Raw genomic sequence first — 25,408 nt, forward strand, 5'->3', positions numbered from 1 at the left:
CAGTCCTGGCATATCAGCGGTTCCCTTCGCTTTTGGTGCCACTTTCAGCTGAAATGAGCGCACAGGCCAAGGAGACGCCAAAAAATACTACAGAGTTCAGATTGCTTCTGTGAACATCTGAAAACACAAATGCTTTCAGCCATGCAGGGGAAGATACTGTCGAGATCACCTGATAGTACTGTCATTAGTGGTCAGATTTAATTTATAGTTTTGACTACAAACTTTGCAATACTGCCTGCTTCTGTACATACAGACATTGGGTAATTACAGGAGATGGGCAGCTTGTATGGATGAAAAGGAACTGCAAAAGCATGCAGCTCTCAAGAGGTCAGATGGGTATATGCAATTCTTCATTAATAAGAAACAAGGCAACCTTTGCAGAAGCGCAGTGAGCCCCATTACCTTCGTCAACTGCTGCTCGGAGGGAAAGCCCAAACCAAACACAGTGTTTGCTCTGCTGTCCGCCCACTGGCCAAACTTCTGCGATGTTTTAGTGAAGGTCATGTTAGGTGTGATTGTGCTGTTTATGATCACCTGTTTAAAAACAGATAAAAAAATAATTAAAAAGTAGAAGCCACATCGGAAATGCATATCCTAGCAACGATATCATCCAAAGCAATTAGCAGTCTAAATTGGGAAATTGCTGTATTCAGAAGATTTTTTCTGAAAACAAAACAGTTTCTATCTTGTCTTACTTTATGCAGGCATCTTGTCTTCTTTTTCCAAAGTCCTATCATAGTCCTGCAGTTAAACATGGCTGCAGGAATGTCACTGAACTCAAAGCAACAGCAGGGACAGGAGCTATAAAATTACCCTGGCAGAAATGCAGATGCAAAATCCTCTTTTTTAAGCATTATGAAGGCACATGGCTACTCCCACCCGATACCCGGGATGGCTGGAGGCCTCCAAGCAGGGTGTGCACCAGCAACACCTGCCCTCAGGCTGGACCAGGAAAGAGATATTTCTGCATTTCTCCATTTGGCCTCAGGCTCCCACAAGCAGGATGCCAGAGACATGTCAGAAATGAATGAAAAAGAAAACCACTAACAACAAAAAACCAGACAAAGAGAAACTGGTAACTTAATAGTGAGTTCAACTTGGGAGGGTGGTGAAGTGCATCGCCCACAATGCACATGCACCATCAAGTGTGGGCCTCAAGACAAAGATTCTGCCGCTTTACACAAGTTAACTAGTATCTGCTTCACCACCAGCAACCTTGAAAGCAACAGTGGTTCTTGTAATTAAAGAAATAGCCAACAAGAGGAAGGCTGTTGGGATGAGGTCTCTAAGGAACTTAGTGGAACAAGCATAAAATGTAATCTTGCAAATGAGATATATGCCAGTTCATTATCAAAAATCTTAACTTTATTTTCAAGATACATCATTATATGAGTCTAGAGACTCCTTCCCCTGGAAATTAATTCATATACAATGTTCTTTCTGCTAACAGAATAGAAGCTTTCTTTAGTAATGCGTACCATCATTTCCAATATGCAAATTATGCAGTAATTAAGCCAAATCTGTGGGACAGTTTAATTAACATGATCAGGAAGTATCCTGGCAACATCATTTACTATGTATTCCAAGCAGGTTTTTTTTCCTAAGCTATCATTTACATTTAGCAAAAAGTGTGAATTAAATTTACCAGAGAAAGATCTTGCCTCTGTCCCCTCCCTAACTTCCAACCTTTGTGCTGATGCTTCTACTTGCTTTCTCAGAAACTGCTCAGCTTCAGTGGTTCCCTCTTTCTGCATCACCACTTTCAAACAAACACTCTTTTCTGCCATTTCCTGCCGCTGACCGTTTCACCAAAAGGAAACAAAACATAGGAGGGCCAGGTGGCTGGTACCCCTGAAATTTTTATTTTTTTGTTTGGGAATAAACAGGGCAAGAAAGGGGGAGAGATGACTCTGCAACCAGCTGGCCAACACACCCCATACAGACACCAGCTTTCAGGGTCAAAACATCTTTTTGAATGGTCAGTTGACAGGCAGAGGTATAAGCAAAGCTGCCCAGATGTGCTCGCCTCTGGCTAAGTCACACAACAGAAAAGCCGCAACATAAAATCTCAGTGCGATTTCAGATATTAAAATGAAAATAAAATCAAAGATTTTATGTAGGGGGTTGACGATGCGAAGTAACTATGATGCTACAACGACTGCATGATACAGAGAGGCAGAAGAGCAGGAGGATAAGCTACCAGCAACCCAGAAAAATCAGGATGCTTTCCAAAAACTTTAAGGGAAGTGCTATATTTCTTCTTTAAAAATCTTACATCAGACAGATGAACTACTTACAAGTGTTTAGCTTCTCCAATTACAGAACTTATTTTAGAAGCTATGAAACAGCCAGAAATTTCAAGTGATAAAAAATATTATTTCAGTCCTACTGTGCCTATCAAATTAGACATCTGTGAGCAAAAACTAATAAAATGACCCATTTTATTGAAAGGCAAAAGCTTCACTCACTAGAAGCAGACTCTGAGAAGAATAAAACTCTTCCATACCTCCTACAATAATCATTGAGTAGATACAAATAAACCCCAGAGCAAAGATATCTTTTAGTCCAATATTATCAAAGATGTGATAAAAGGAATAATGAAGCCTGCAAATTGTAAACCAAGGAACACCGTATTGAGTGATGAAATGCACTACCATTAGCTTAGCACCTTCGAAGTTCATTTTTTCTATAGCCAGCGCAGAATCCGAGAAAAGGTTGTGGTGATCGCACACCTTCAAGAAACTGACAGCTCATCTGTTAAATTTATAATAAGCTGCAATTAGTGAAACTGCCTGGAAGCCAGCTCTATGATTTTTTTTCCCCCTTAAATCCTTCTGTCAGTCAGCCACTTCAGAAACGCTGTGTTCCTACAGAGAAGTGAAAACCTAAGTAGAAGCTTAGGAGATTACATCAGAGCTCATGGAAACAGTTCAGAGGAGACGGATGCTGCAGGTACACTGCACTTACCCACCGGTCTTCCTCCCAATCCTGACCCCACTGCCCCGTCACGCTTGCAGGGAGATGCCGTAACATTAAATTTCAGGAGCATCAGCCTGTACATTCACTTCTCCTATAAATCTGGTCATCATTCCAGAGCAGGGACACTACTCGGGCCAGGGAACAATCAAGTTGGTTGTGTTTAGGAAAAAGAAAGGGTGTTATGATTTCAAAGAACAATGAAAAACCAGGCTTGCAATCCCTCCTGCCCAGTAAGCCAGGCTATCCTCCTCCCCCTGGCTCACCCTGGGCTGCAGGGACCTCACTGCTCCTCCACCTCCACCTGATTTAATTTAACACAGTTCCAAAATACATCGGGCTAATAAATTCATTAGCTATTTCATGGCTGTCTTTTCCCAGGTGGAGAAGCTCGTGGCCAGGCCGGCTGGTCTTCCACCAGGCGGAAGGTCTCCAGCTGGGGCAGAAGGCAGGGGAAGCATCTGTGGCCACCACTACAGGGAAGTTCAACCGAACCAGTAAAATTTTCTATTTTCATCAAAGGATGAACCAGAACTTTCAAGTTTCAATGGAAGAAGGAGCTGAGAAGGGTGCAGAAGAGAAAGGGCAGTATTTGAAAGCTGCTGTAGGCAGGATGAGCCTGTGGGCTCTTTTCCATCCCTACCTGCAACCCGGTATTACAATTCTACAAAAAAAGGCCACTCATCAATTCAAATGGGCTCTTACGAAAAATCTTTGCAATTGGTCCTCATTTGTATAAAACACACCAAGAGCAATTCCAGCTGCATCAGAAAAAGGAATGTAGACTTTCATCCAGGATAAAGGATTCAAAAGATAAACCACACTCTAATCAAATGTAATCAATCCCTGAAGTAGTTAAAGAGTTCTCCCTAAAGACAAAGGCAAAGAGGAGCGTAATATAATAAGCACCTTACAGAATAATAAACTCATTCATCATACTGAGTTGTCTACATGTGGTTAAAAAAAATAATCTGCCTTTGCTCTCATCTACATGTATCAGATGGCAAACATTCCTGATACATCCAAACAAGCCAAGCAAAATCTCATGCTAATTTCACTTCCTCTGGGAGAAAAAACAATCCTGACATCTAAATTTTTATTTGAAGCTGACACAGAAGAATGCTCACAGTACAAGGTAGCACTACATCAACCAGAAATCACTCCAGACATTTAGAAACACACCAGGTATATGCGTCACGTACAAGTGAACGCAAATAAGCTGGCATAGAGCAGAACATTCATATGCTGTAACACACCCATCCTGCTGGCTTCCCACGGAGAGAAACTGCCAAATAAATCAAGCCGGGTGAGGTCACAAGACGACCCAAGTGTATAGAAGGAAAAAAATACGTATTGGCAGCGCAGCTCACGCTGCTCGTAATATATGCGCAGCGCCCATATCTACAGCTGCCATTTTTTTAAGGAATGCTTTGAGCATTGAAAGGGTTCCTCTCCCACATGCCCTGCATCACAACATACACTAAAGGGGAAAAGCCAACGTGGCTCCTGAAAATACATTTTCCCCGAGTCACCGTTTCACCAACGTAAGACGCAGGGGTGCGTGGGCTGCTGGAGCAGTGCCTGGGGGTTCGCTGGCTTGGCTCACAGCGTACACCCTGGTCGCACCAGCCCAGGTTGGCAAGAGGGAAAAGCAGAATGAAAGCAAGCTCAGCTGGCAGGGGAGGAAAGCGGCGATGGCAGCGGGCAGAGCCACTGACACGGCCCGAGGAGGAGGGCCCGCGTGCGGGCAGCCATCGGCCAGGACACCTTCTCCAAAGAAACACCCACCCAAGGGGACGATGAGCCCCAGCCGGCCTGGCCACAAGCTCCTCTACCTGGGAAAAGACAGCCATGAAATAGCTAATGAATGTATTAGCCAATGTATTTTGGAACTGTGTTAAATTAAATCAGAAAAGGGCCCCTTATTCTGGGACAGGAGTGCCAGATTAGGAATTATTCTGGAATTTCCCCTTTAAATTCACCTCACCTCCAGAAAAGCCCCAAGGTTCCAGGCCATAAGATCTATCTTTAAGAAGGCACTACATTAAAACCTCCCCATTTCATTTTCACACCTCCAAATACATGCTTTCCAGTTTGCAGCCCTTGTGAAATTTAATTTCCCCAACCCACCAGGCTGCTAATCCTCAGTAAAGATGTATCCCAGTCTAAAAACAGAACTGAAGAGGGAAAGGAGCTGCTAATCCTCTGGCCACAGCTATCACAGGCTCAGCAGGTTCTTCCAGCTCATCAAGTCGACATGAATCAGAAGGGCTTGTGACACTGGATGTGAAGATGAGGAGACAGGGCTGGATTGCAGAGAAATTCTCCCTCTATCTCAAATGTTCAGCAGCTCTCTTGTGGAATTAACCCGCCTACGTTTCTGTGACTTGCACTACCCTTTGCACTACCTGCCATCCTTCCTATCTCTGCTGAGAGCTTCTAGACTCAGACGTAACATCTTTCCACCAACACACACACTATTAAAGAGAGAGAAAAAGAGTCCTTGCTGTGGCCACCTGATGGAGTAAAGCAGGAGCAGCACAAAGACAGGCTCACAGCAGCATAAGAACTTGGGGGTGAAAGAAAAAACTGCCTTTGGCCAAAACAGTGAACCTGTAATGCAGGAGCTTTAATTACAGTTGTTTTACAAATCAGGGCCAGCAGATGTGATCAAATCTTTCTCCCCACCTGTTCTGCTGAGTCTTTGTAGAAGGTCCTTAAAAAAACCACAAAGCCTGGGAAAGCTGAAAGTAGCAATGGCACTTGCTCTAGCTTTGCTTTATCTGCTGCACCTGACATACACAGTGCTTCACCCGGACAGGCTGAGGGTACAGTTTAGTTAGACTGGGGGTACTGTAAACATACGTTAGGAGGAAGAACGTTGGGTTCCTCCATTTTGCTGTTTCTCCTGCTCAGCTCCATCATTTGTGCGTGGGGGGTGGGGGCAGGGGGAGAGTGGGCAGAGCACAGGGCAAGCAACAGTTGGCAGGACATCTGCTACCAGACTCTTGTTCTGGATACCCACCGTGCTAGCCTGGCCAGCCACTGCTTTTCAGGAGTTTCTGCTCTACACAGTGAACAAGACAGTGGCCATTTCACCCCTCAATGGACTCCGAAAGCTTCCATAGCTACGTCATGGATTTCTGTGGGAGGTGGGAGCGGAAGGGGAATCACAATAATGCATCCAGGCTCTGCAAAGAGGAAGATGCCAGGGTGCCTTGCAAGCCGCAGAGGACTTGCTGCAGTCCAAAGCATTTACTTCCCAACCTGAGCTCCCTCTGCAGACAGCAGTTTCACCTTCTATGGACCAAGTATCTCACATGCTGCTGCTGCTTGCTTCATGGGGGAAGGGGCCATTTCTACAGTTGCACATAGCTGTGTTTTAATCCTGCATCACCTTGTGTCCCCATGATAATTCAATGAATGATGAGGTTAATTTTTAACCTGAAACCCAACAAATCAAATAAAAAACCAAGTTCTTGTCCTCCTTCATGAAAGGAGATGTAAAAATAGTCCCCCCACTCCAATAAAAAGACTAATAACTGTTTTTCCTGTGGTAAAATATTTCTGTTGTAAAGCCCTTGCTGAGAACCTGTCTAAATGCAACAAAAGTGGGTTTATGATTATGTGAATTCTATTAAGTAAATCTCCTGCTACACCTACTCCATTGCGCTCTTTTTCTTCCCAAGGTAATTAACATCTCTGCAGAGCTGGCTTCCCACCTCCTCCACCCAGTCTAAATCTCTAAAATCTCCTATTTTTGCTTTGACATCTGACTAGATTTTTTTTTTTCTTTTAGGCGCAGCACACACATCCACCCACCCACACGATTCAAAAGCACCAGCAGCTGTTTCATGAAGAAAATCTACAGCAAGGATTCTCAAACCCTCTATGCTGGCACAAACTGTTATCCAGGAATTTCATGCAACACTTTACAAAATATATAAACCGAGACGCTTGTGTATTATTTTCACATGAGAAACAAGATTCCTGACTTATCAAGACTGGAAGAAGATATACAGTGGAGACTCTTGATTTTTTCCTGGTGACCAAAATTGGGATGAGGGAGAAGGCTGCGTTATATACAATGAGATACAATTTAAAAAACCCCACAGTTATACCACATTCATGCTTCGGAAGATTTAATAAAAGCATATAGCCTTTGCATAGAGTATAACCACATCCTTATACAAACCATTTTGGCACTAATTGTTTTTTGCATCCTTCAGGCTGTATGACAACAGCATCACTGAAGCCTGAAGGTCCCTTTGCAGAGGTCAGAAATGTCATGGCTATGTGGCATTGTCAAGGACTCCTCCTCTGTAACAACCTACACACCCCAGGGAGCGGTCAGCAATAGCGTGGCTTACCGCTTCCTCTCTAAAATCTAGAAAAACTGTCCTTTCGCATAAGGAATGGCCAAGAAGAGCAGACAAGTTGTTTTTAGGAGATGACAGGATCTACTTGGCGTCTTCTAAAACACCTCGAAGCGGTCACTGTTAGACAACAATCAAGGGCAACCAGGTTCAGCAACACTTAGGAGCAATACACTAACAAAACTGAAGCTACAAGGTGTCTATGAGATAATGTAAAACACCAATCCTTCTGCATCCTCAGAAACGCCTCATCCCTTATTTTGCTGCTAGAAAATAAAGCCAGGTGAAGGTTAGCTGGGGCTCATGTGATCATCTGGTTCACTCCTCAGGGAGAATCACCCTTGGACTTCAGCCAGCATTTAATGGTTGAAAGTCATTTCTACTATTCCTCATTTTCCATCTAGCAACCACTGTGCCATTGGATGCGACAACAATCCAGAATCAAGAAAGAAGCGATGTCTGTGATTTTTTTTTTTTTGGTAAAGCTAGGAAAATATTGCCTTGAATTATGTTTGATGCTCAAATTTTAAGAATACACAATGCAGTGTAGTTTATTTATAAACTCCATCTGGCATGACTTGATTAGCATGTCTGATACATTAACTCTCTGAATAGGGATTTCCAAGTATTAGATACTTCATGCACTACAGCGGGGGAGGGGGGAGAAGGGAACAAATAATTTATATAGCTATTTCAGTGGACAAGCAATCCTTAGAGTCTCATAAAGCACAGCTTGTAAGAATTATTCTTTATTACTTTCAGTAGCTGAGCTTAAAAAAAAAGAGGGAGTAAAATTCCCAGATTATGAAACCAACAGCTAACCAGTGCTGTGTTTATTGCAATTCTTGACAGAAGTCCCTCATTCCCTGGGCAGACGCTGTGGAAAGTTTGAGGGGATGAAGCATGTGCTCAGTTCACCTTTGGGCACAAGGCTCCTCAGTGCCCTTATAACTTATTTTAGAAGAAAAAGGCAGCACAATGCAAAACCCGCAAGCAAGCTGAGCACCGCTCCCCGGAGCCTGGTGAGCAGGTATGGAAGATCTTACCATCTACAAATTTGGCTATTTCAGTCTCATCCCACAGTTTTGCTTTGATCAGCTAATGAAACCAAAAAGATGAAGGAAAGCATCTCTAAACTCTACCATGTTGTGCCTATGTTGATGATGTTACTAAATACTTTGAAATTTTTCTCAGTTTTCACCTAACTACAGGCATGGATTATTTTTGCCAAAAATCTGTTCAAGATTCTTCAAAAGCTTTGCTAAGTTTGAGGACCATGACCTAAACCAGGCATCCTCTGCTTGATTCCAGGTTTCTTTACAATAATGTCACATGGTTTAATTAACCTCTCTGGCATGTTCAGATGCCACATTCATACTTGAGTCTAGTGATCAGAAACAACTCTGTGTGAGGCCGTTACAGGCTGGAACACTTGCACAGATCTTTTCTGAGAAATTTTACAGAGAGATTTTAAAAAGGAAAAATCCACCCAGACCAAAGTTTCCCTACTTGCTGGTGAGCAGTGCAGCAAGAAATCCTCTAGCATGGATTTTTATCTTTTCTTTCTTTTTTTCTTTTTAAAGAATAACAAACTGCATTTCTGAAAAGGTTTCTGCAATCTCCTGGATTCAGTTTTGTGTGGTCTTTCCAGAGCCAGTGACACATGCTGTACATACAAGCATAAAAATGAGCCAGATAGGATCAAACGGTGGCAGATGTGCTTCTGTTCTTCTGTCAAGGATACAGCTGTTGCCAGCACTTTGTTATCTTTTCTCCTAAGCTTACTAACCGGCTTCTGCAGGATTTACTTCCAGAAATAATCCAGACAACGAACAGAGGATTTTTCACATTTCAAAGTTAATAACTTGGAAAGAGATTAATACAGAAACATAAGCGATATGAGTTCTACAGCTCTAGACTTTTTTTTTTTTTTCCCAACAAAAACCAAAACATATCCTCAGCAGATGATCATGATTTCTCATTGATGCAGTCTCAAGGGACCCACCAAATTTCCTGGCATTTACTTTGCTCCATTTCTCAGCTTTTGAAAAGCTCTCTTTCACCTGAAGCCCCAGGTCTTGTCTGAGCAAACATTTTTAATTTTTCCTCCCTTTCCCAGGTCATCTCTACCAGTATCAGAAATTCTGAAATTACCATTGCAGTTAAACCCTAACAGTACTTTTTTATCTGAACACTCAAGGACCTGTCCACACAAGCGCAGCCAATGTCACCAGCTCTACCTATCTGAACCAGTCTTGGCAAGTGTTGAAAATTCTCCTGCAGACACAACTCCAGGCAACGTACTGTCCTCCCAGTTATTAAATCCTGCACCTACCCTCAGCCTGAATTTCTGAATACTTGATACGACCTTAAGCAAATACAGGATGATACAAGTGGGTAGTCTCATCCTTGGCTGACAGCTCTGCTTCTCCTTTATGCTCTATTTCTTCATCAACAAATTCCAAATAAAATGTTCTCAAGTTACTTTGTCTAAAGAGAAACAAAAACTCAACTAACTTTAGTCAAGCCAAGTACATCACAAACAGAGACAACGCAAATATTTTGAGATCATCGGGAACTGTTATTTTCCTTTATTTCATTCACTCTTCATTCAGCCTTCGCCAGAGTAGCAGCCTCTGCCTAGGAGGCACCAGCATCACCCGCTGATGGTAAGTTTTCCTTAAATTAAGAGTTCCCCCTGAATAATTCAGAGTGATGCTAAGTTATCTGAAAGTTACATCACCACAACTCTAAACCTTTAAATGAAATGAGGAAATAGGTATTAAAAATATTATTTACTGTGAGTTCTTTCACTGAGCAAGAGACCGGTTCCAGCTTAAGTTAGGCTGGTGTGCCATGACTGAGGGCAGGACAGATGTTCTGCTCTTAATCTGCCCATCACACAAAATCAACGAGAACTCTATGAAAGAGGCAGCTACCTCTCAAGAGAGCAGCCTGATCCAGCTTGATTATTTACAGCAACAACCCAAAAGGGACTGCAAAAAGAAGCTAGAGACTCCTCAGGCATCTTTTACAAAGTACTTTGTTTAGCACAGTTGGTACTAGAACATGTCTCTGGCAGATGAGCATCATTCTCCAGCACAGGCTGGGAAATCTGAACTGGGAAAAGTCCACGCTGCAGCGGCCTTATGAAGAAAACTCATCCAATGAGAATGATCAAATGGCATCAAATTATTTTAAAAGCTCTAGTATGGATACACAGTATATACATGCTGATACCATTATCGTTGTTCTGTCTCAACAGTAAAGTACTTATCTATTACATGATATATCCATAAAGATCATAAAACCAGAACTAATGTTTTTACTTATTAGTCATCTTGCTAGCATAGAATCAATGAGATGTTTATTATAACATACACACAAACTATGCACACTGGAAGACAGGATTATGCATTAAAACTGTATTTTATACCATGTTTTTGTATTTCACAAGATGTTCTTCCTTTTGTGGGGGACAGGGGTGTAATTAGTTCCATTTGTTGGCATTACCCTTTTATGGCTCCATTATAATCTCCAGTGCTAATAATGATGTTGAAATTAGCTCCGATAGTTCATGAAATACTTAATATATTATGATAAAGAGAAGATGAAGGCCATCAAACATGCTTCAATTTCTATATTACAGTAATCAGCCAGACCAGTACTGGAAACATTTTGTTATGGCATATGAAGGTTTCTTGTGTGGACAGGTATGGACAAGAATGCAGGAATACTGACTGGATCAGTCAACTCAGACCTCCAAGGTCAAAACCTGGTCATCTTTCCACCAGTTTCCCCTAATGTAGCATCACCCTTAAAACTGGGGTAAGTCTTTTGGGCTCTTCAAACAGCAACAAGTATCACACGCTGCCTTTTTGATGAATGGTCCTTTTTGTGTTGGTTCTCAGTGTCAGAAGTGTATGTAATATTGAGCTCATGCTTTACCCACACCCGTTTTAGGGCTGGCACTCTTTCTGGCAGTCTGGAAATCTGGAAAAAGATTTCCCACCCAACCTGGAAGAAATGGCCTGAAGGGCAAAAAAATGCACATCAGAAAAAATTCTGAAAAAAATAGAAATACTCATCTCAGTTACCCAGTGGTAAAAAAAGCTTTGAGAAGCTGGAATAAAAAAATATTTTCTGCTAATTTAATCAGATTTTACCAGCAGGGGCTCTCTGGAAATCACAGTCCTTCCAGTGCTGCAGTCAGCAAAATAATCTTCAGGGCGAGGAGCGGAGCCTCTTGGCGTATCAGCAGGCAGGGGCAGCCAGCTCGGACCCCAGCAGCACCGTGCTCCTCCGGGATGCACACAGCACTCCTGACAAGCGATGGCCATAAATAAAACTAGGGCAGGCAAAACTGGAAATAAAAGAATCTCCGTCCCTTTGACAAAACACACATATATGCTCACCCACACCTTTCAAAATCACAGCATTTAATTCAGGATTTCTCTATACACGTTAAAAGAAAAGGCATTTTGTAAGGTCACTTTTTGTGTACTTTTACATCCCTTTATCTTTAGCTACCCAAGGCTGTAACACATCTTCTGATCATTTCACTACAAAATCATTAAACCTGAAAAATTAGGTAGTTAAAAAAATTAGGTATTTAAAAAATATAAAACACGGTACATCACTCCATCTAATTCATGGAGCACGGGGTCAGGTGAACACACACTGATGCTCTGAATGCCAAGGGGGAAGGTGACGTTGTGATTGTTTCTGCAAATCAGATCCATGCAGCCTCAGAGGCACACAAATGCTGCCACACCAACGCAGCCCCCTGGCGAGGTACACGTTGCCAGAAGCCGTTTTTCATGTGGGGCCAAAAATTTTGTAATATCTAAATTACTTGGTAGGTTTTTCCTAAGAAATAATTGCTTTTGGTTTAATGGCTGAGTTTACATCAATGACAGAGGAAAAAAAAGAACATAAAGAACTAGCCAGATGAAGGAATTTCATCTGTGCCACCATGCCACCCTGCAATTTTTTCCTGTGAAAGGAAAGCTGCTTCAATCTAAGAGTCACCTTTTGGCAAAATACTCTAGGATATTTTTAACAACTGTGTCTTAAAATAATTCCTTTTCCATGGGCAAAGAAAATTATTTGTTTTGAGCCTCTGAACACAGCACTGGAAGAAGTCTGAATTTCCTCTCTGTGCGCCTAGGACGCCTGCCTCTAGTCGTGAGAACAAAAAAGCGTGGTCAAAAAGAGGTGGGCAGCTATGAAAACAGGTAGCAATCAGGACTGGTACAGGAGCTGAGAAAGCCAGAAATACATCAAATATTAGCAGGTTTATATATCACCCCTTCTTACCTCCCTGAATATCTGCTCCGACATGCTGCCGGGACTCTGTCCTTGCCAGCTTCATTCTGCTCTGGAAATCACACTGTCCCTGCTGTGACACTCACCGACAGATCCCATTATAAAGGCGTATATACCACTTAATCAAACAGCTTCATCATATTATATAATGTACAGTATTCACTTTGGGGAACATTCTGTGAATACTGATTGGTGAAATTTGGCCCCTATTATTTTTTTCTTACTAATTGCAATTTACTTCAGAAATAGACCCACTGATTTTGCTTTCCCAGCACAGCAATTCTTCTGGTTCTCTCTTCAGTGCTTTCACACACTTACGCCCAACTTAGCTGCTGGTCTTCAATATTCAAGGTAATGGCTAGGTAATGAGCTCTTTTAAATGATCTAGCAACTGGGAATGAGCATCAGCTGACAATACGTTTTTCTCTGAAACACAAAGTCTTTGTTTCTATATCATGTCTTTATCAAAATTACACTTGCAATCTATTAATCTTTTTAATCCTAATTTTAATTTTTTCTAGTCATCTGTTTAAGCATCACACAGAGACAACTTAGGACTGGCATCCGAGATGACTCTTGCTTTGTCACTTTGCTGCTGCCATCTCAGAATGTCTCACTATATACTTTATTGCTGGCTATTAATTTTTAAGATAGCTTTATGTTCCTTATTAATGAATTATTTCTCTAAAGATCAATCACAGGCTCTGTAGAAATGTAACAGCTGGATATTTTTAAATGAGGACAGAAGTTTCTGAGGGATTCTATTTCCTTCTCAAATTCTATACAGAAACAAGTTTCTCATCCTTTCTTCCTTATCTATATTGTTTGGGTAACACGTATTTCCAGTTTATAAAAAATAAACAAATCCACCTGCCAGGGCACTACCATGATTTATTCCAGAGGATGAGGGAGGGTATCATTCTGAGTAATTTTCATGCTTTCAAACTTTCTTTCACCTCTGAAAGGCAGAATAATAGGTCACTTTTAATGAGGAACCATGTGTGTGGCTTTCCCCACACACTACACAGCAAATGGGCACTTACAAGTTCATGTCCTCCCTGCATCATCACCTTATTTTGTCATTTTTCAATAGGGCTGACTTTTGTCCACAATGCTGGGCACTTTCATACGGTGAAGTCTCTTGGCTGCCTCATTACCTCTGAACCAGCCTGGGCCCTTCCGTTTCACTGTACCGCTTCCTCCAGCATTCATTATGCTGCAGTCTAAACAGCCTCTGGCTAGAAACTTCTTAAAACATCATGATGAGTTTACTTTCTCAACAGCATACAGGTCAATTATAATGTAATTAAAGGATATACAATCTATTCCCTTGTTTGCTAACGGTATCTTGGTTAAGATCATCCATATGGTACCACTTGCATAGTATCTGTGAAATCTTTTGCTATAAATTGTAAGCTACTGTCCACAGCACCTGTTTTTCTGTGAAAGACACAGGATTTATAATACCTGTTCTCTTCTAGCTTTGCAAACACAAGGATTTAAAGCGGTACATGCTGTTTTGAATCTAGGTCTCCACTTTCCAGTGCTTGACTCCCCAGGCATTTCAGTGGGGTTCTGTGTCGCTGGGCTGGGAGGATCTGGAAGAAACCTGGAAGGCATACGCTCTCGCCTGGCTGCCCTCCACTGTAACTCCTGGTTTTCAGCATGAGCCTCTTGCATATCCCTCTGCAAGGGAAGAGTTAAGCTCCCTTGCCTTCCCTCTGCTCCCCATCTTTACTCCACTCCCTTTCTGTCCCATTTTCCTCTTTGCTGCAACACCCACCTCCACCACCTCCCCACCTACCAGCCAGGCCCTTCTGTCCTTCCCTGCCACTTGGCAAACGGGTAAGGACCTGAAGGCAGCGTCCTGCTGTGCCAGGCAGCAGAGCCAAGCAACTCCCCTGCCCCCCACCAGCTGTGCTCACAAGAGGAGTTCCCAATATTTACGCCTTTAAACACATGGGCTCAGTGGTTCCCTTAATCCCCCTTCAGCCCAGTCCTAAACCCTTCCGCTCCCCTCTGCCCTGCAGCACCCCTCCTCCTACCCTCCTGCACCCCAGGGGTTTGGGGACAAGGGACAGGACCTGCCAGGAACAAGAAGGGGACTACACCTGCTAGAAGAAGAGAGGATGGGGCTGAAGGACGGGGGACTGCGGAGGGTCCGGACCTTTGGGGACAGCAGCAGCAGCCTGAGGAAGCCACTCCCGTGAGAATCAGCCCACGGGGTTGGTGATGCATCAGGAGGAAATTAAATGCTCATCAGGTTGACGTGATGCAGCCTGCCCCATGTTCTGCACAAGAGCAACGCGGATGTCTTTCAGCAGCTCTACGTTACTCTGCATACTCGCAATGCAACACACTGCCCAGAGCGGTATGTTGAACGCTAATGTAAAATAAAGCTTATGCAACCAGGTAACGAACAACGTTTAAGTGAAGTGCCCTGTATTCTTTACCACTTTGAAATATTGTTATTGTTACTATGTAATGCCAACATAAGGTAAAAAAAAACAACCACCCGAGACTAATCTAACAGCTGCATAAAAGTTGGATGAATGTGAGATTTCTTTGTAAGCCAACACGCATGGTATACATTTGTCTAAAATAAACTGTTAGAACAGCCCCTTTGCAGTTCAGACAACAATGGAGAGTTGTTAGAGATACATGTCCTTCGTCACTATCTTCCTTCTAGGGCCAAGACCCTTAATTTACTTGAGCTTCAGCTTTTTTTGTCTTTAAAACAGAGATAACTTCTGCCCGCAGTGATGCCATGATGCTAATCCATCTAGTATTTGCCAACACACAGAAGACTATTAGAATAAGTGAGACGCACAGAAAAGCAGGACAACACCAAGTGATGCTGTCTATATCCTTCCTCACAGTCCTACTCAGTTTCATTTTTGGCTAGAAAAGTAGGTCAGAACACTAAACAATAGTTGTTTGAGGGAGAAAAGCAACTTGTAACTACTTTGGGTATAACCACCCTTCTTTTTCCAAATCAGCACTCTCAAAACAGACAGGCGGGGTAACTGGGGACCCTCCAGAAGCAAGCGTGAAGGCAGCATCTCTTCTCAACCTGTTCCTTAATCAGCAAAGGTTCAATACAAGAGGAATAATTCATGTGCCCAGCAATTGATTCTTGCTCAGGAAGCCCCGGGGGAGAATTTTAATCATGGAAAGCTCACCTTCTGTGCCACGCTAAAACAGGGGGGTGGCTCCTTCTGAATGTCTTTTGGGCAGATTAGAAAGCAAAACTTGGATGCCCGTCTTGTTCTCAGCACACACTTTGCCGTTCTGGGCAGGACCTCTGGCTGTGGGCATATGCTGCCCCTGCAGCTTCCCCCTGCCACATACAGTAATTACTTTCTTTTCATTAATTGGTCTTAATGCATGCATGCACATCCACAAATCAAGCGACCCACTGCTGCAAGTACAGCAGTTTTGGCTTGGAAGTCACGCTTGCCTGGGTTTGTAAAGCCAACAGCCCACTACCCTCAGCACCAGCTTCATCCGAGCACGAGCAGGACAACCTGTGGGGTGTAAGCAAAGTTGGGGGGGGCTCAGCTTTCCCCAGCAAGTTGCAAGGGCTGTGCGCACCGACTGCAAACCTAGGCAGCCAGGGTGGTTAGCTGCCGTTTCTGGAAATGAACACACCGGCACAAACAGCATAATGATGGTGATATATTAATGCTGTACCAATGTCAATGAAACATTACCATCAATTTAAGCAGGCAGTATGGCTGATTTATAAGCCAATATATAACCAAATATAGCACAGACGATGTTTGAAAAAACAAGTTTGTGAAACAGGCATGACAAATAGAAAAGCTTTATTAAGGGATGATTTCTGTGATTTCTCTCTCCCAGGACGGTGGTACTTTAACATCCTCATCCAAACAGGAACACAGATAAACAGGCTATAAACCTGTCTCGTTACCCCGTGGTTTGTGATTTGGCAGAAATGACTGATGGTTTCTGCACAGCAATGGAATGTTCCAACTTACGCCTCTGACTGGGGTCTGCTAGGGGAAAGCAGTCACTGCTCAAGTTACTTTGGAGAGACTAATCAGAAGGATAAATGTAATATGCAATAAAACCAGTTGTCTGAGCAACCCATTCAATCACACCGATCAGGATTCTTACAGGAAATCCTTCCACACACTCTCTGGTAATGCAAAACAAAGTAAGAAAAAAAAAAAAAAAAAGAAAAAAAAAAGTGAGGCAGGGGAAAGCCTTCATGCCTAATTTGTCACCTAGGCTGATGAACTCCTGCGTGAAAGCTGAAGAAAATTAAGCACTAACCTGTAAACAGTTCAACCAGGCAATAGTGAATATGCAGTTGGCATTTACATTAAAAGCTCTAGTCAGCACATATCTGCCTCATCACTCCCTTTAAAAAGACCAATTTTTTTCCACCAAAAAGGCCTCAGCCTTACCTCCCTAATATGGGTGGTGGTTTCAGTTCCTACCATACAGACTCAATACGGACACTTAAAGCTCTTGGCTCATTAAGATCACAAAGTCAAATCAGTCAGAGATAAAGTCAGTTAATTTTGGCAAAACGTTAAGGTGCCCTTTGCTTTCCCAATTACCACTACAAGTGTCCATAATGGATTATATGAAAATAGAGAGTATTTATGAACTTAAGTGCTCAATGTAGCCCATTTATGTCTCTCTTCACACAGGCTGACAGTCATGATCCTCTCCACACAGTAAACACGCCGGGGTACCATCAGCCTCCTACCTTGGCTCCATCCACACTGATAATCCGATAGCTGTTTCTCGTGCTGTCATAGAAGTAGGAAACAGTTACAGCCTGCTTGCTTGCGGGAACCCAGTTCTTCTTCGTGCTGGGGTCAATTTGGAAGACATGGGCTCTGGTGGTGAAGATGGGCTGTTCTCTGGAATAGGGAGGGACAGGAGAAATGGATGCATGAGTCTGCAGAAGATGAAATGTCCCAGAAGCCCAGCCTTGACCAGGCATGTTGAAAGCACAAGACAGAGAGCACCTGGCAATCCCCCAAGTGAAAAGGCAGAGCAGTGATGCTGCCAAGCCACGATCCAGCCTTGGGTACCTCTCCTTGGCATCGCTAAGTGACATTCAACATCCTAAAGTTCCTGCTGTAGTCCAGGCAGCAATCAGCTTTTTTCTCCCCGTAACTTGGTACCCACCTTTTCCTCAAACTAGTTTTTTTCCAGGAAAGGATACTCATACGCATTCTTTCTTTCCCCATCCACGTATTTTGCCAAAAGCAATAACAAGCGCCCCCCCTCCCCGCCCCCAGCTGCATTTCCTCCTGCCACACATTCCTGTGAACAGCTACCCACAGCCAGGGTTCCTCTGTGGATGCACCAAGGACTCCAGCAACCTACAGGCACAGTATAATTACTGAAATATTAATCTCTATCCTTAGAATCCCCCTGTTCTGTGGATCCACATGAAAAATTCATCAGATGCAAAACCAGTCAATCATCCCAGGGAGCAAGGGGGAAAAGAAACACAACCAAACCCCTGTGTTGATATATATTGCCTTTCAGTTCAACTCTCAGAGGATGACGTACTGCCCCTGACACTCCATTCCCAAACGGCCCTCCTTGGCTGCTTTTTCTCATCAAGAAAATTGTGCACACAGTGGAGGGGGGTTTGATTTACCTTCAACATGTGACAATGCAAATCACACAAAAGCAGAGAAAATGCAGGACTCAAACAACTGAACATGGTACACCCAAAGTCACCCAGGCTGAAGATCAGAATTAAGACTTACTTAATGGCCATAAAACTAAATTGACTTCCAACTGTACCTTTAATCCAAGTTTAGAAGTGAACTGCACATCGAGCTCTGCTGTGCTTTTATATACATTTTTATGCTTCTAGTTCTTAAATATATATATATAACTGTGCATATTAAGTGTACCACAATATATTCTTACCACATACAAAATATTACAACATGAATAGTTACACTTGACAGAATTATGACAGGATTCAAAAACAATTACACTACAATAGAGTTACCACCCAAAAATGTCTACCACGTGGAAACTGAAAAGGCTGCCAGGCTGAATTTTGCACAAAGCAAATGAAAAGACGTAGGTGAAAGGCCAGACAGATCTCTTGCTCCCATAAGCCATTCTTTCCTATTCATATAAATAATTCTCTTCTATTATTCTCGGTCCCATAGTTTTGGAACTATGTTTTATTACGTTTTCTATAATCTTCAGCTCCTTGTATATCCACTAGTGCATTTTTAGAACAGAACAACTTCAGGTACTTAATGCAGGAACACTATCAAACATCACACTTCATCTTGACCATTGCAGTCAAATTAAGATATAGGGGAGTAAACTTACGAATATCAAACAGACAAAAGTGATTTAGGAGTAGAATTAGCTCAGGAAAGACACAGAGAACTTGCAAAGCCCAGCAAGGCCTCAGGAAGGAGAAAATGAAACAACGGTTTTCTGCTTGCAAGACATATGCAAAGTTTTACATTTTTCCAGGGGCTGCCATGCACGATATTCTGGATGGACACCTCTGCTTCATCCTGTAAAATATTCATATGAAATAAACTGAAATTACAATGGGACTGTCATGTTACAGCTGTGAAAGCATAGCATTCGCTTGAGCTCCTCTTTATCAGTACCTCACTGAACCTAACTCTCATTTCACATGCTAAAATCTATGCCGTCCTCAGCTGGGAGGAAAGAAGGGGCAGGTCTCAGTAACATTTTTTAAATATTCCATCATCCATTACACAGGGTTAGCAGCGTAACACCCACGAAGGTCGTGGAATTTGCCATAAGGAATGCAGGGAAGCGAAGCTTCTCCCAAGCAGCTTACTCTTTTACTCTAAAAATACATACTTTCTCCGAGTGAAGAATAATTCTGAATTTACTTTGCCTTTTACTTAGTTCTGTATTTTTAAAGGATTCTATTAATAACTTCTTGCTAATGGTAATATGACCTATATCTTGCAGTTTGAACTTTCAGAAGTTTCCTCCTTGCAAACCTATTCCACAAAAAATGTTAACTCTGTTAACTCATCTTAACAATACCAGAACACACTGTTAAAACTATGCCTGGCCTCTCTGCAGCAGGAGCAGAAAGTATATGAAGTAAAACTGGAGATAATAAAAGCAGAACGAAGGTAAAAATTACCTATCCCCATTTTTTTCAGGAGTCTTGTAGCACCTACTGTTGTCAACAGGACCTGTATACATGCATCCAAGCAGATAAATTAATAGATAATGAAGCTCAGGGCTTGAGATAGCCACCTATCCATTCACTGGGGCTTCTACTAAAAAGCAACAGCAAAACCTCACTATGTTTCTAATTCTTATGATTACTAAACCCAAAAAAGTGCATTTTGTCTTCCTGAATACAAACAGCAGCCCTATCACTCACAGTGATAGTGGGCTAGTTGATAAATTATTTTCTTAAAAAAAGGAAACGTGATGTGTAAACTTAAGCATTTTAGTGCATTCAAGGTAAGTGAACTGTTGACCTTCTGTTGAGATTCAGATCTGGAAGGGCCGGTTGGTTGCTCTCCACACACGCCTTTACCCTTTCTGCTGTCAATGGCTCTACGGGGCAGCAAGCCACAGAACTTATTTTTGACCCCCTGGACAAAGCGCCTCCAGGACACAGCCTCCTGGAAGGATCTTCCCAGTGTTGGCTCATCGTAGTTAAGCGAAGATGCATTTCTGCAGCCGTGCCTGCCCTGCTGCACTCCCTGCTGCCAACCCCCAGTCTGTGCTCAGCTCTTACTCCAGGGAGCTCAAACCCATCCGCAGGGCGCAGGAGCCAGCATCCCTGGCACTGAGAGTCGGTGCCACCACGCTATCCCTCACACCACGGCAGGTCTGCAAAGCCAACAGCACTGACAAACTCTGGTGGTGCAGCTTTTAACACGGAGGGAAATACCCTCCTTCACTGCAGCCCAAACTCCTTTGACCAGTGTAGCACACACAAGCAACTATAAAGCCACGGCACTCCATTTTTCAGTGAAACGCTGAATGAGACACTTTTAAAACACACACCACAGCCTCACAGAGCTCCAAATTGAGCAGGGTTATGCCGCATTACTCATTTGCAACTTTTGACATTCAAGAAAGCATTTGCTGATACAGGAACAACTTTGTTTTCCAGGGTTTCTTTCATTTTATCAGAGATTCATCCAGTTTTATGTTTAAAACAACAGCAATGCTAAATTGAAATTCCCACAGCACATCCTGCATCATGTGAGCCCCTGTAAGCTGGGCGTTACGTGTGACTGCCAGTTTGCCCGGGGAGGCAGGGAGCAGTGGTGCTGCCAGCCAGGCTGTGGACTCATAAATCAGAAGACAAAGAGAATTTATGAATGTTTAAAATCTCATGAATTTTAACCGAAGTTGTTAATGATTGATTAAATACTCTTAAAAAAAAAAACTATTTAAAAATCAATTTGACAGTAACATTCACTGTTTAGAGTAAAGCTGCTTGAAAAGCAGTAAATGGAGACCTAAATTATACCTAATAGTTCTTTGCTTAATAGTGCAGATTAAGACAGGAAATGCACTTTGATAAGTTTTTATTATTAAATATGGCCAGCATGTTTCATAAATATGATTGCAATTTTCAAGTAATGGTTTTACACATTTTAGTTGACTTCTAATTTCATTCCCATCCTTGCACCATATAAGAAAAATCTCAAGTAAAAAACCTCCATTAAGGTGGAAGTATGTCTTAAACCTTTTCTGAAGATTTCAAAAAGCAAAACCCAAGACTCTGGAGCTAACTAACTGCACCCACAGCTGTGTGAGATACAGTATCACTTTCTGGTTAATGTACAACCATGCCAAGTTTTACAACTGTGTGACTAGCTGCAAGCCACATATATTACTCTTCCTAATCAACAGGAATGAGTTCTCGCTTAGGAAAAGTTCAAATTATTTAAATCAAAGTTCCTTGTTCATCACTTGTATCATGAGCACCGCCAGTGATTTAAATCATTTCAGCTGTAAAGAGCCTTTGCTGATTGGCAGCCAGCACCGTAAAAGCTGTGGGGCACCAGTGGCTGATGGAGCATCGGCACAGCGAGCCCCGGCAGGGCGTACGTCTGGCATCCAGGAGAGCTCCGGACCCCAGCCACGTGTGGGGCCACATGGAGCCAGCTCCAGCTCTGAACAAGGCACTGATGACATGAACGCTCCTGTACTGGAGCAATCTTTTTTGGTAGTAAATACGACACAGTGACTCAGGTGGGTGCCTGCAGGATCAGCGCCCAAGTTCTTTTAAATGCACAAAGTGGCCAGCACACATCAGGTGGGTGCACTGACCAAGCAGTAAATAGAGCAAAGCAGCTCCTTCACCTGTTGTAGGATCTGTATTTGTCTATGTATTTGTGACAGTAGCCCTGGTACTCCACCAGGTGCAAAACCACTATCTGCATATTTTGCTAAAACTTTCATTAGCAGGTCACATAAAATCTCTGGGATAAGGATTCCTAGTTTACAGGACCGGATTATTTGTGCTCTCCGCACGCTAATACTAATACACTGATAGTGCATTAGCTGCCTAATTTACCGATTAGAATAAACCTATTTTTTAAAAGAACATGTCCTCACAAAACTGCCATTTGGTGGAGGATGCACGTGCCTGCAGACAGCACGTCAGCATGGAGCTTTTGGAACGTGGTGCTTCCTGCTACAGGTCAGCATCATGCACATGCTGACATTTATATTACATGACAGTGCCAGCAGATCTGCAGTGATTTGCTGTAACAAGTATTTGATAATGAGAATCTTTCAAGAAAGAAGAAGAGTAGGTACAAACACAAAATCCTACATTGTGACGTACGCCCCGTCACTGGTCATCATACAAGAAATTTTATTTGCCAAATGCACCACGATAAACAGTGTCAATAGTTATCTGGATTGAGCACTGCTACTACTGCCTGACAACGCAATAAAGAGAACTAATCCTTTATGTATATCTTCATATAGAATGTAGTCTGGAGTGCCACTTGTATTCATTTATGATAATTCAAAAATAAGCAATGTTGCTAATAAGAGGCATGCTGTTCCCACAACACCCCTCCGAAGGCTCGGCCAGCCGTGCAGGAACAGCTCACCCACCGGCCACCCGCCCTCAGCTCCTCTGCAAAAGCAGGACGGTGATGCTGCCAGCTCCCAAAGCCACCGAGCATCACCTGTGCCTCTGGTTTCTCAAAAATTCATGCACAGCTCCAAAGGCTAAGAGCACATCAGCGAGGCAAACCCGTGCCTTTGGTTCCAATCAAAACTGAGTAAATACATCCTGTTCCTTGAAAGCAGCAAGCTCTCCAGCCGCTCCTCCAAGACCCCAGAAGTCACTAAATGTCCCTTTTCTGGGGGACTGGGGCTCCCAATTCCTCAGGGTGCCCAGCTGCCCTGCCAGGCTCCTGCTGCCTTGTCTTTCTAGATTTTACTGTTGCATGATGGCCCCTCAGTTCACAGATGGAGATTTTTCTCCTATTTGAAATGCTCATCTTGGTGGAAGTCCAGATAAGTAATGACGCCTAAAGATGACCTGTGAAAATACTGTTTCTCTCTACCCATTAACACTACTCACTTGTTGATATACGCACATCTCAAACTTTAAGAACCAACCAACCCCTCTCCCTCAAACACCAAAACCCAAGTAAAGGCAGACCTCTGATGCAGGACAGAACTGCCGTGGGGACAAGTCACAGCCCGTGGTGTCACACATGGTAATTAGCACACCTGTTGCAGTTTATACACAAAATTAATCTTTTCTCAAAGCAAAAGAGTCCACTATCCTCCAGCCTGTTATCCCTACATACTGAAGGCTCGTGCCATCTTGAATACAATCTTTTCGGGAAACAGAAAACCACATGAATTAGCTTCTTAGTGATGGCTGAGGACAAAGTTGGAGGACCCCTCCTCACCTTACCACACGTGCTCCAAGTAATACAGGCACATCCTCCCTACACTCACCACAAACACCACACGTTCAGCTGTGTCAGCCCAATTCCCTGAGAGACTGTAACCCAGCGCCCATCACTGCCCATTTCATGGCTGGGGCTGGGAACCAGGGTGGCAGACTGGGCACACTCAGCACAGGCAATGTGCAGAGCTGGGGAGAGATGAACACCAAGCCTGCACGTTTTGTAGATGCGGTAGCAGCAAGCCAGCATCACGAAAGCAGGCAGCTTGCTCTCTTCCCAAACTGGCATTGCTAATTAATCCAGGTCATTCAGATCTCATTGGCTGCGACAGGCAGGTTCTGGTGCGGGCTGCCAGCACACGCAACCAGCAGAAGCAAAGAGCCTGTTTCAACTTGCAAGGGTGCAAAACTCACAGCATGAGGCAAGCAGGTGGGTAATGGTTCCACTTTACACCTGAAGAAACAGCCATGGAGAGGTGAGATGGCATCCCGGGATAACACAGCCAGTAGCAAGCCTGGAAATAAATCACCTCATTCCCTCTCTAGCTTTTCTATCACTATCATTGCAGGGAAGTTTTATACCAGATATACCCAGGGAAGGTTTCGACTATGTGAATTTAAAAGGCTAAACCAACAGCTGAATATTTGCCACTCAACAAAAGAGACTATTGTAAAAATTAACAGTCTTTACAGACCAGAAAGCAGCTGCTGGTGGTTTTAACAACTGCCCCTACACGATGTGGAGGAAGGTGGGACAGGATGCCAGCCCTGCAAACCCCCTGCCTGCACCCAAGCGCTGGTGCCTGAATGCACGTCTGACCAGAGCCACTGGGCTCCACAGACCTGGGCAGCTCCTGTCTGACCTGCAGCACAGAGTCCTCCTCACGCAGGCAAATCCCACAGCAAAAATTACTTGGAAGGACAGAGAAGCAACCCTAGGCAGGAAGGTGAGCGCAGAGAGAAGGGGGAGGTCTTGGCATCTGTTGTACACAAGGGATGGGAGAACCAGCGCAGAGCAACAGGCTGGGCTAGCAGGGGGCAACTGCACTTGGGTTTTGCTCCTCTTTTTTCTCTCTGTAAGAAGAAAGTGCAGGCACCCCTTAAACTGCATTTGTCGGCACTCTGCTAGCCAGGCCCTGCGCTGCCGGGCGGTGTTCCCCACCGCAGGTGGAACCCCGGGTACATAGGAGGGTACAGCGAACAACCAAAAAACTCTGACACGTAGGAGAGAAATTACATCATCCCCAAAAAAGAGAAAACAAGAAAGAGGAACAGCTATTTAAAAAAATATAATTGACCTGAGGTCCTTCTTTTTAGTCTTTTAGCTGTTGAAATTCCCATTTTGTAGGCAGACAGGTCTCCTCACAACGAGGTTGAAAAGAAGTGCTGAATCTGGCAGCAGCACTGATAGATGGAAGGGCGTGCAACTCGTGCAAATAACCAGTGTCATGATTCTCTGGTGCCCACTTTATACTAGATTTGGTATCAACTTATCTGCAGAAATATGTGAAATTCATGCAAAAAAAAAAAATATCTTTTTAGCTCCCTTCTTTTACAGGCATTATTATTTCAACTGACAGAATGTAATTAGCAAAAGTGCTTCTTGCATTTGTAAGAAACATAATAGTTCCACTTACTTCAAAAACAATTAAGAAAAAAACCTAGCTACCTAAAGAGGAATTTTCCTGTTAAAAGCACAGACGTTAATTAAGCTAATTTTTGATTTGTGGCTAAGTCCAAAAGAATAAATCTTGAGTACAAAAGTTCTCCGTATAAAAATCACTGTAACATCTGTGAGGTCTCA

General features: G+C 43.1%; 1 protein-coding gene across 2 annotated transcripts in view; it reads right to left on the reverse strand.

Annotated features, from left to right (window-relative positions):
• The window catches only part of HOMER2 (homer scaffold protein 2), a 60,110-nt gene that overhangs the window by 18,662 nt on the left and 16,040 nt on the right, over window positions 1-25,408 (reverse strand). The window contains exons 2-3 of one of the 2 annotated variants that reach the window (XM_055810869.1): window positions 17,422-17,578; window positions 403-534 (exon numbers count right to left, since the gene is read on the reverse strand). In XM_055810869.1, the coding sequence (XP_055666844.1) occupies window positions 403-534; window positions 17,422-17,578 (289 nt within the window). Of the gene's footprint in view, window positions 1-402; window positions 535-695; window positions 805-17,421; window positions 17,579-25,408 lie in introns of those variants that run through there. The other variant, XM_055810874.1, reaches the window with a different exon arrangement.

This window comes from Falco peregrinus, chromosome 1 (genome assembly GCF_023634155.1).
Source record: "Falco peregrinus isolate bFalPer1 chromosome 1, bFalPer1.pri, whole genome shotgun sequence".
NCBI lineage: Eukaryota > Metazoa > Chordata > Aves > Falconiformes > Falconidae > Falco > Falco peregrinus.